Genomic DNA, 12,176 nt, shown 5'->3' with positions numbered 1-12,176 from the left:
TATCTGGCTAAGGCAGGACATCTTTAGCCACAGCTTACAGATATAGTTGATTTTTTATTTTTTACCTTATTCTGTATTTTTTATTCTCTTCTACATCTCCTTCTTATTCCTGCTACTATTGCTTGCTGTCTGTAACACCCCAATTCCCCTGGCAGGGGATTCATAAAGTTAAATCTCATCTCATCTTGAAAGAAACCAAAATATTATCAGGCAGATTCGGGTTGAACCTTCCTCAGGTCTGGTTAAAAAAATGCAACATGTACTTAATTACAACCACTATGACCAAATCAAATTCAGAATAGGACAGCTTGCGTGATATTGAACAAAAACCAGTGCAATGATCAGCCGCTCACAAACAATCAGCTCACTGCTCTGAGTTTCTGGCTTTTATTTTTTCCAGCATGTTCTTCTTTATTTGTAAACCACCAAAGTCAGTAGGCTTCATCCTCTGCGGGCCACGAACATCTGTACAATATTCCACGCCGGCCCATCCAATAATTGATAAGATATTTCAGTCTGGACCAGAGCGATGGACTAGAAAGACAGATATTGCCATCCCTGGAGCTGTGCAGCTCGCACGGCTCATAAAGACTAAAACCTCCCTGAATGTAGCTGCCTGTACTTTTCTGCTAATGACTGACTGACTGACTTACAGGGAAATTAATTAACCTGTTCCTTGACCTAAGTACCGTACATAATTACTTAATTGCCAACAAATGTCCCTTCATTTCAACACATTTTTCTGGATTTTTCAGCATTGCCCAAAGTCCCCCCAAATCCTTCACTTTCTCACTCACCTGCGTCTCCCATCGAGCTGAAGATGCTCTCAGTGACGGTCATAATGGTGTCTGTCGCCTGGTCGTAGCGGCCGATGGGCTCTCCCCTTGAGGTGTACTGACGAACATGCTGCAGGAGATCTCCCAGGGCCTGACTCACCACGCTGGCTGCTGCACTCACCTTCAACACAGGAGATGCACACCATCAACATCAGTGCCATGTTTCTTAAGCTGCATTATTCCCTGCTTCTTATTCCATCGGGGTGGGGAGGAGCACACAGGACTCATTATCCTCATTGCTTCTTAAGTCGTGTGTCAGTGCATGAGCTGAATACCCTGCATAAAAAAAATGGCTGGTGCGATTTAAATGGAACGAGCTGGAGAATCAGTATTCTAGCCAACTCGTTTTGGGTTGTCTGGGTCATACATGTGATGTAGCTTGTTATCTTCTGAGGCAAAACTAAAAATGGCACATGGAACAATAGAGCTGAGCGCAGCGTTTGTCTGTGTCTTAATCGAGCTGACCTGTTTGAGGAGCTCGCCATCTTCTGTGGCTGAGAGGCAGGCCTGGACGCAGCTCTCCACCGAGCGATCCACCAGCTTTCCAGCTTCGATTAACTGCTCCTGGCACACCGGCGAGCTGATGGTGGGACTCACCACCTACAGCAGCAAGTGAAAAGTGTGAAACTTCAATTCCAATTCCATCTCCAACATGAAGGGGAGATAACGGCATCACATGGCGCTAAAGTAATCAACATCAAATGTCTTTCCCCAGCTAAAATAAAAAAAAGATACTGCTTTCTCTCATCTGGAAATTGGAACAATTCAACAATGCCCAAAGTAATCTCCATCTAATTTCCTTCAAAGATAAATGCAAAACATATTTTACACTGGAATAAATGCGCTGCTGAACACTCTTTTCATCACTAAAGCACATTTCGCAGAGAACAGAAGAAAGAAAAAAAAGGAGAGGAGAAAAGATCTGAAAGGGATTCAGCAGATGGCTCTCCTCACGCTGCCATGCAGAGAAGCGGGGGTTTGTTTAGTAAACGCAACTATTCAGGTTGGGAGCCAGGAGGGCATTTAAGCTAATTAGAGGCATGTGGGTTGTACAATTAAAGATCTGCAAATATGATGAGGGCACGGGGTATTTAACACTGCCTCGGTGCATCCTGATACATTCACTCTCCAAAAATACTTATTTTCCAGCTGCAGATGAATAGCAGGTTATTCAAATTTGAATGAAAAAAATCTCTATTTACCAAACCCCACTGCACACTCTACTTATGAGACAGCAAATGGGGAATTATTGTCATGCACTCAAGCAAACAGCTTTAACAATACCTTCCCGAGTGATATCTTTACACCACCTCTAGTGTAATATTCAAAACCGAGACAGATCAGAATAAATGAGAAAACATTACACCACCAGTGCATCAGTTCCAAGCATTTGCATAATATCAACTGAATTTACTTTTTGGGAATTGGGTGCATATTACACAAACACTGGTATGATTTGAGCCATTTAGTACAATGCGTCTCATATGTCATGCACGGTAGCGGTGGTGAATATTCAGCAGTCTTGGGGTTTTTCTTTTGTTGACAGGTTTATTCAGATCATGGTCTTGTACCTTGGCACATGCCACCAGCTGGGAGGTGGACAGGGCGCACTGGGTGGCGGCGGCAATGACACGGTTCTGAAGCACGGTGTCCTCTGCAACCTGGGCCACGTTCTTGGCCTTCAGGACCAACATGGCCGCAGCGTTGGCCACTGCTTTGGCCAGATTCATGAGGATGTCCTACAACAACAGGTGGCAAAGATATTCATCGCATTCTCTTTCAACAGGTAAGAAATTATGCTGGCATTTACATTTACATAGAGCAGATAACGGTTGAATTATAATTAACTGCAGCAGTTGGAGGATTATGTCTGTAGACATCTAACTGCCATCTTATTTCACTTGTAACAGGAAACGCAACAGTGTTCAGTGTACAGTGTACACATAAACATACTTAACAATAGAGATGTCATAAAAAGGGCAGCATCAACAATCTAATCTAATAAAAAACAAAACAATTTACCCACTGCACATCTGTACAACTCATCATTTTGGAGTTACTTTACTACTAATGACTAAAATACAGAAATACACCACAGTGTGTGACAGGCAGGCTGGAGAAAAGCTGTTCTTCATATAACCTTGACAAACATAGTCTAAGCCAAGTACGAGCTGCATGAAAGGAAAACACAAGCGTAACAGCTAGAATAGCATTCGATTAAAGCAAAAGCTAGCTTTCCTCCAAATTCCCCTGGCGACAGTGGGTTTTTGATTAACTGAGTGGCAGTTCCTCAGGGCTCCTTTGAGCAGGACACAGGCTGTGAGGTGTTGATCATAGGTGGACTGGGTGCAGCGTTACCTGGAACCGCTCGTCAGTCTCGCTCTCTCCAATCTGGCGCAGGAGGTCTCCGCTGGCCTGGCCGATGCTGCCTGCTGCTGTCAGTACAGTCTGTCTGGGCTGTGCGCGCACACACACACGCACACAGAAAAGCATTAGGATGTCAAAATCATCTTGTTCCTTGAGTCATGGCTTGTACCCAACTGTGCAGTGTTTCACTGGGCTGTATGCTGCAGATTGTCATCGGATTGAGTTGTTCAAACACAAAATAAGTTAAAAAATTGCTACACTACGACACATTTAACTGTAACAACCAGCCCAGATTTCTTCATCTAACTCTCCTACAGGCTACAAGTTATCTTTCCAACAACTTACATGCATAAATGCACAAATGTGTAAAGCTCAAGGTTGCCCCAGAGCTAGATAGGCCTGTGCATTATGCAGATTAACAGACAACAAATGTGCAGTACATTAACTTTTCAATGATACTTCCACAGCAACAAACCTCCGTGAGAACATTACATTTCTGCAGTCCAAGCAGATGCAGACTGCATTAGCATGTGTGTCATTTACAGCATATTTTAAGCACGATCTGTTTTCAGAAAAGCACGAGATGCTTGACATTCATCCCAGCTTCAGTCTGAGGTCTTTATTCGGACCGACCAGGACAATTCAGTTAGCTGAAGCTGGACAGGGGATGTTAATGTAATTAGGTGTAGTTTGGAGGAGCAGGAGACACGCTGCATTATGAAGAGATGATACACTGTCTCAGAGCAGAGCTGCGTGGCAAATCTGATTAACTTTTTAGGTTGTCAGTTTGGATGGGGGAAAAAAATCACTTCACAGACAACCAAAGGCACAAACAGAATCCGGCATTTCAAGTAACACAAACGGTGAGTTTTATTGCTGTAAGGGCTCGACTCCAGAGTCAGGCTTCTCTTTCACGCAATGTTCTCCATTTTCTAACAATCTCTCCTCTCTGTCTATGTGCCCTCACTCTTTTCTCCACTTGGTTTGGGCTATAAAAAGAGTACAGAATGAAGAAAACCTGATGACATAATGGACAACATACTAAAATGTACTGTATAAACGCTTTGACTAGACATGGTGTCATTATCTCAGAGTTTGAGGTTCCTCTGCTCACCTCTCCGGAAGCCGGCTCCACGGCCTTCAGCAGGTCAGACACGGCCCCTGCAAGTGTCCGGGCGGCCCTCATCAGGTCATTACCTCCACCTACGTCGTCCTCCATCAGCGCAGCCAAAAGCTTCACTCCCTTTGACATTTCTGTCAGGTTGGAGGAAATGGTGGTGATGGCGCAGCCGACCGCGGTGTAGTCTGTGTCAGTCGGATCACCTGAGCACGAGGAGACAGGACGGAATTAGTAAGCGCCATCAGACAGATATGAGCACTGGAGATGTGAATAAAACGAACTTAGAGAGACTGCAGAAACACATGGGGAAATGATGAGGAAAAAGTGTCATCAATCAGAGAGGCACAGAGCCAAAATTCACCAAACCAAGGCAGGATGTGATGGAACTATTAGACTTTACACAGGATCCACAATGATGCTAATGAACAGCAAAGTGATGGAAGGGTTTTCACTAATTGGCCAGATCATTTCAACTCAGAAGAAAAGCACTCCTAAAACTGCTGGAACACGTCTTCACATTCTCAGTGGTTTCATTAAGGGTTCTTAAAGGCTCATAATAAATCCCACAGAGGCTATGCAACAATAGATAATGTTGCCTTCTTCTACGAGACAGTGACATTATTGCCGGGGAACTGCGGTAAAGCCAAGCCTTGGGAGCAGACAAACACATTCTGCTGAGTCATGCCAACGTCACTGACCAGCTGTGAGGTTGACAACAGAGGCGGTTCCTGCAGTGATGGCGTCGACCTGGGAGTGGATCTCATGCTTTGACTCGTCCATCTTGTTCTGGATCCACATCTTGGACGCCTTGGCACACAGACATAGCCCACAACAAAGCACATTACTTTTCATGCATAAATCTCCAAGCAATCTGCAGGCAGTGCCATGATTTAACACTATGTACAGAGAAAAGGATCATTTTATTTACTGGGATATTGTTTTGCGGCTGCTTCACATGACCATAATGTGTGTAAGGATGTGAGGGCTTTATGTTATTTATAGACACGTGTGTGCACTGTACAGTACCATGTCCTGTCCCAGTGGTGGCAGGTTGTCCACCTCCCCGAGGTCAATCTGGGCCTTCTGCACAGCTTGCATACTGGTGTTGATGGTTCCCATCAGGGCCTGCTGTGCTGAACTCTACAGACACAGAATGATCGCCATGAGGAGTGAAGGTGAGAGTGGAGGTTTGATGATACATCTGCCCACTTAGAACAAACTTGTGTATGACTGACATACACCTTTGACAGACTTCAGTCAAAGGAGAGGCACAAACATCACACTAAGAGTCACTTCGCTGTTCTTACCAGAGGTGGCATGTGTCCACGGTGCATCTGACCCATTGTGATCTGCTGTTGAGCAGATGGCATGGTGCCCATGCTGAGTGATTCTGTGCCAATGGAGCCAGAGCGGATCACCCCTGGCAGCGCCACTGAGCCATGCTCCACCCGGCCCACACGGTTAAACTGCTGCTGAAGGATGGTGGACCTGCAGGTACACAAACAGGCAGTGAATACAGCATACGGAGATGTTCAACACTAAAACGGCGTGTTTTTCAAATGACGTCCCGTCTTAAGTTAAAATAGAAGGATACACACAGCATAAAAACAATTCTCAAGTCGTTTCGAGAGTAAATCTGTCAAGGTTTCCATTCAGTGTTGCCTGGTTAGATTTTGAAACACGGTATTCACATAATAACCAAAAGAGAGAGAGTGCTTGTGGGAATGAGAACAACATGAACCTTTCCAATAATTCATGATTATTCTGTAAGCGTTGCACTGAGCTATTCAACACTACAAAGCCAAAACACATTCAGTACACTTTTGGTAAAAATTGGAGTTGAGACCAAAATGTGATTTTTAGACATTTGTTTTACCATGACTGAAAACAGCACAGGCAGAATGTAAAATAACCTTCTTAAGAAAATTTGGCTAACCCGTCTTTAGTTACTGCTCTCTGTCTTGTGGGGCAGTATGGACAGAATCATTCATTTTGTAGCTGAGTGACTTTGCACTGAAAACAGACCTGGTTCTGTTTAACGTCTCATCTCATCTCAACATCACAGACCTCGTTTTCACCAAAATCTCTTTGCATCTTTGCATCTTTCACGGCATGCTAGGCACAAAATACTTCCATTTTAAGGCTAGAAAGAAAACACTACACAAAGAGACAAAGCGCGTTCAAGGCAAGGACAGGACCAAGCTGTGCTCTGCCTCCAGTCAGACATGTCAAAAATTTGTGACTTAAAGCAAAATCAAACAAAATAATTTTACTTAAAAAACTAAGACCTGACTAAATGCCTACTTGAACATACACGCATGACATACAGATGCATCCAGAAATACACCATCAACTTAATACAGAGGCCAAATAACAGTGCAAAATGCAGCTGTACAGTAGATATATATCAGGGACAAGCTGGAACGGCTGCAAACACATTAAGACAAGACCAAAAAGAAGGGAGAAAAGTGACTAAAAAGAAGACTAAAAAAGAGAACATGTTTCTGTTTCTCAGCTTTGTGTGCGAGTGTGTTTATAGGAGAGATTTAACAGCAGGCAGCACGATTGTGTTCATTTGTGACAGAGGGCCACTAACACAAAGAAGACTGACACTGCAGAGTCTTCCCACTGTGTACTTCTGGAAGACAAAGCTCTGTTTTGTTTCTCTTTAGATAAAGCCTTCCAGAGTTTGGCTTGCTGTGTGTTTGCAGTATTAAAGACTTTTGCCTTCGGCCGTGCATACAAGCCCAGATAAAACAAAAGGGGGAAAAAATAAATTAACAATTGCAGCAAACGCTCTCTCAGTTGAAAGAAGGAACGCAATATCAATTGAAGCCAGACAGGAAAAAAGGGCTTCAGTTACTGTTCACTGACAGTCCACTGTGGATAAATGAGATAATACGCATCTAATCAGGAAATGTTCAGATAGAGCCTTCGCTTGTCCAGTGCAGCAAAATTTCCTCACATAATGATTATCTCTCAGGATAACATCTAGCTAAGGAGGTGTTCATGTGGGGAAATGAGGTCCCGGAAGATGGATGTGTGAGCTGTGGTTGAGGGCGGTGGTGAGAAGGAAATTGAAAAAAGGACTCAGCCTGATATTGTGTTTTGCAAGAATAATATGCAATAACAACAGCTGATGCTGGACCATAACACAATAAAGCACTGCAGGGATCACATGGGAGATACTGGAGGAATTAATTTATAGAACTACAAGTTTGTTATGCGGCAGCTTTACTTCAACTTCCTTGCTTTTGCATAGCTTTCCCTTCATAAGTATATTGTTTTCTACTGATGGAAAAATGGCAACTGTCTGCAACAGTGACAAGAAGCACTGCTTGTCATCTAGTTTCAACAAGAGTAAGACTGCAGCTATGCTAACAGCTCTGTGAGGCTGTACACAAAATGTACTGAGCTACCTGCTAACTAACTGCTAACATGCTTACAATGGCTCTGCTAAAATGCTAACGTTTAGCAAGTACAATATCTACCTTTTTAGTTTGGCATGTTAGCATGCTAGCATTAACATTTGCCATCTTCGTTGAGTGTTAGCATGCTAGCATTAATGTTTGCGGTCTCGGTTTAGCGTGTTAGCATGCTAACATTTGCTAATTAACACTAAACAAAGTACAGTTAAGGGCTGATAGGAGTGTCACTTGTTTTGCAGGTCGTGAACCAAAATATTAGACCAAGTGAATTATTACAATTGATTCCAGGGAGAGCTGCTGAGTTCATCGCATGACACAGCTCACACAGCATTTATTCTTAGTTACAAGTTACTAATTTTCATACTTTTTCGGGGACACAGATTCCTCAAGCATGGTTGACTCTTCATCGCCTTCTAATCCAAAGCGATCCTTGCTTTGCTTCTGCAGGAGAGAGACAACAAGTGCATCAAATATCAGTTTCAAAAGAAGCCAGCGGTGGTGTCAGAGAAGCTGTCTTTGCTGAACGTCAGATTTAGTCTCACATAAAGAAAATCTGGCCACAAATTCATCAAGCAACTCGAAGTAGGAAACTGGTCTGAGATGGACGCATAGTTAATTCTACTTTTAGGCTTTGGATGCAGCAGCTGAAGATTTAACCTTAAATGTCATATGAAATACAGATGAAATAAAGGAGTAGTAAGCAAAACAGTGTGTGGGAGTTTTTCACTTTGAAGCAGCACTGCCACTCAGCACACCTGTCACACTTTCAGGTGTGTAGAGGCATATTTTCAGTATTCTGAAGGAAGCAGGCTGAGAAATTCCATGTTTGTGTCAACTTTCTTCACTAAGACTGGAGACCCAAATATGCTAATAACACATATTCCACTCTTAATACGCATCCACTTGAGCTGCTCTAAACAGCATGGTGACTTCTTACAGTGTGCCACATGAGCCCAACTGTCCTGCATTTCTTTTTATCTCACTGCAGCTTGAGTACATCAACAGATCTGAGACTTAATCTGCCACAGGAGGATATTGATTCATCATGATTCATCTGCGTCTCCAGAGAGGAATGCCTCACCTTTTTGAGGATGATGTCGATGTAACCAGCAATGAGCTGAGAGATCTGTTCCCCTTCAGTGGTTTGCACTGAGTAGTAGCTCTCCTGGTACTCCCCAAAGTCCTACACACACACACACACACACACACACACACACACACACACACACACACACACACACACACTAGTTTCAGATGTATACTACACATTGTGTTGGCTGACATCAAACTGCTGCAACATACAGATTCAGATTAAGCTAAAAACATGTTGGAGCAGAGTTTATGTAGGGAAAGGAGCAGAAAAAGGAGCATTTTTTTTTTCTTTAAGAGTGAAAAGTGAGGCGTATGGGCAAACCAGAACAGATCAAAATATAGGACTCCTTCAACAAGCGAAAAACAAGCCAAACCTTTGAATCCATTTCAAATCCCAGCATCAAAAAAACGCACATCCTAAACCACAAAGCACTCTGCTGAATTAACAAGGAGAGAGTGTGTTATTAATTTAACAGAGACAGCGCCTCGACCAGATCTGCAAGATTAAATCTGTGTTGCTCATTGACTCCATGTGCTGACACAAAGCAGGGATATTGACAGGGAAGACAAAAGAGTCTGTTCAATAACTGAAGTGCACAGGGGAATGAAAGGACAGGCAGACTGAGCACTACAGTGATTGTTTAATGGCCACTGCAGGGAACGGTCGGGCTCAGTCTGAGCCTGTCGGTCTTATTTACTACTCGGGATATAACGCTCAGTGTGGACAGAATGACTAAAAGCTAGCAGTGTCAAAACCTTGTGGAAAATATTCACAGCGGGTGCTTCTGTGATGAATCCTGCATCAGTGTGAAGTCAGGTGTTTTCTGTATGCGCGTCTCACCAGGGTGAAGCTCTTGGGTGACGCCGCCCACCTCTTCACGGTGGTAAGAGGCCACTCCTGAACCACATCTTTGGTCCTCTCGTCCACTCTCATCACAGACTCTTTGGTGATCCCCAGGAGCCGCGGCACCAGCTTGTTCTTACTCTTCATCTTTTCCTGCAAAAACAAAAGAAACTTCATTGCCTCCAAAATGGACAAAAACAATACGGCAAACTAATACTGAATCAAAGTCCTTCTGGAACTGCAGCATCACTGTTGGATGAATATAACCACTGACCACAATGACTACCTGCAATGGCTAAATTTGCAGACATTTATTAAATTACCACACAGGTGTTTACTAATAGCATTAGCAACGTCTCTGATAGTGGCCTATGGGTTTCTATAAGGACTGCTACTGGTATTAATGCTACTGCTGGTGTAACTAGCACTCGTAACACTGCCTGCAGTAGTAGTAGGACCACAATTACTAACAACAGTACTACAACTTCTCTCAGTTTGATTGCAGGATGCATTGCTCCTCCACTTCAACTGAAGCTCTGTATGTTTTAACGTCTGTTTGTCTCATCTCGTCTGTATTTGTAATAGTGACACAGAGCATCTCTGCTTTCGATTTTCTTATGTATTACAGGACAGTTTGCTCTCACTGGACCACACTGTAAAAATAAAGGCAGAATCACTTCATGAAAACAGATGATAAACCAACAACACACCAGCCTCAGTGATGCAAACAAACATTTTAAATGTCAATCTCACTACTACCTTCAGTGAACAAATTCTGCCCACATGCGTCTTCTTTAATGGCCATACTCTGCTGCATGCTGAGGGCATTACTTGAGTAAAAAGGCATTTAGAGAAAAGCACTGATTAACAGCTCGACCAACAAAATTTAAATTCATCGGCACAGTCGACTGAAACTCTAATTTTGCCGTCATTCCGATCTGCCAAGATGGATACGTCTTAATCATGTCTTTATCTGCCTGTCTGAAACTCAGCCTCCTCTTGCATCCATTAAGCCTCTAATGTCATACTCCAGTTGCGCTCTGAGCCCACAGAACTTCTTTCCCTTCCCCTGGCATGGAAAGAGAGAAAGCATTTCTTCAGGAGCTGCAGTCGGTGAGCAGATGGACGGACCGTGATGTGCTGTGACGTGAGGGCAAAGAGGTGAGTTGTATAAAAGTCCTGGAGGGCCTGTAAAGTCTCTGGGGCCTCCGGCGGGTTATGGGTTAGGCACTATAGGCTGCATTTTTTCCAGGGTTATTTTTAAGATGTTTCTGCTCCACCGGATTACAATCGAGGGTGACGGAAATGACAAAGGTGAGTGCATTGGATGTCAAACTGATCAAGGGGAACACAGATCCAAGGCCAGGAGGTGGGAATTGGTTTAAGATGTGTGTTTATGCTTTAAAAAGAATGAAAGGAAGAGTACAGCGTGGACTCGCAGGGCTGTGGAATGTGTGATCTGCTGCAAATGAAGATTTGATGAGGTGAGCTCTGATCTAATAGAGAGGGTTTTCTTTTTTTCCTGTTTTTAATACCTCATCTCTGCCCTTATCCTCTGGTGCTGAGAGCTACTGATGAAAAGCCAGAACTGTCTGGCGGAGAGTCGGTAACAGCAGCACAAGTGACTTTTTTTTTTTTTAACAAGCAATTACCAGAAATGATCTCATTTTCTACAAGAGCTGAGCAATGAAGTCAGAAAAGGTGACGACTGGAAAGCAATTTATCGATGCAGATGGGGAGGTTTCCCATGACTTTATGCAGGATGTCCTCTTGCAGCAAGGGGTGTGAAGCAACAAAAAAAAAGAAAAAAAGGTGGTGGTGGTGGGGGGGGGGATTATCTGTCAGTCTTGTCATAGCAGTTGCATAGGTGGTACGATTGAAAATCAGTAAATTGCACCTTTCAGCAGGCATCTGCTGGCAGGTGGACTTATTTGGTAGAGTTATTTGTCCTGGGTGTGCCTGTGCGATGCCTCCCAGCCCCCCTCATGCACTCCACTCCCCCCAGCTCGCTCTGAAATAATCTTTAGTGCCACACTCGGCTGCACAGACACATTTGGTTTCCTTCCAGCAACGCGCTGAACTCCCTGCAGACGAGGTGTTGCTGGTGTGTGTTTGTCTGTGTGTGTGAGTGAAGAAGAGAAACAGGAGGAGATGAAAGATGTCACATTTCTCGATAATGAAAACACCCAGTTTAAAAACCAATGGAAAAACATAACAGGGGATATTTTGCATCATTCGTCCGACAAGGACATTTTGTAAATTAGCTTTTGAGATAAGAAATTTAGCTTTATTATCCACCAAGAATATGCACACTCTTCTTGTCTTTTTTGAATGTTTTCAGGTTATCAGAGCTTTCTTTGGATAAGATTTAAACTTTTAAACTGAGCTGAATAAAAGGACTATGATATCTAAAACGTATTTTTCCATTTTTCTCGTATCCATATCATACACTCTGTGTGTGTGTGTGTGTGTGTGTGTGTGTGTGTGTG

At 43.4% G+C, this 12,176-nt stretch overlaps 1 protein-coding gene across 2 annotated transcripts in view; it reads right to left on the bottom strand.

Annotated features, from left to right (window-relative positions):
- tln2a (talin 2a) overlaps positions 1-12,176 on the bottom strand; it is an 86,330-nt gene that overhangs the window by 30,218 nt on the left and 43,936 nt on the right. For both annotated transcript variants that reach the window (XM_070958749.1, XM_070958757.1), the window contains exons 11-21: positions 9,685-9,840; positions 8,833-8,934; positions 8,116-8,192; positions 5,631-5,811; positions 5,350-5,463; positions 5,022-5,130; positions 4,318-4,526; positions 3,195-3,293; positions 2,408-2,575; positions 1,302-1,436; positions 798-957 (exon numbers count right to left, since the gene is read on the bottom strand). In XM_070958749.1, the coding sequence (XP_070814850.1) occupies positions 798-957; positions 1,302-1,436; positions 2,408-2,575; positions 3,195-3,293; positions 4,318-4,526; positions 5,022-5,130; positions 5,350-5,463; positions 5,631-5,811; positions 8,116-8,192; positions 8,833-8,934; positions 9,685-9,840 (1,510 nt within the window). The remainder of the gene's footprint in view (positions 1-797; positions 958-1,301; positions 1,437-2,407; positions 2,576-3,194; positions 3,294-4,317; positions 4,527-5,021; positions 5,131-5,349; positions 5,464-5,630; positions 5,812-8,115; positions 8,193-8,832; positions 8,935-9,684; positions 9,841-12,176) is intronic.

The sequence above is a fragment of the Chaetodon trifascialis genome, chromosome 1 (genome assembly GCF_039877785.1).
Source record: "Chaetodon trifascialis isolate fChaTrf1 chromosome 1, fChaTrf1.hap1, whole genome shotgun sequence".
NCBI lineage: Eukaryota > Metazoa > Chordata > Actinopteri > Chaetodontiformes > Chaetodontidae > Chaetodon > Chaetodon trifascialis.
The sequence above is the reverse complement of the archived record's forward strand: the minus strand, read 5'-3'. Positions and strand labels throughout refer to the sequence as shown.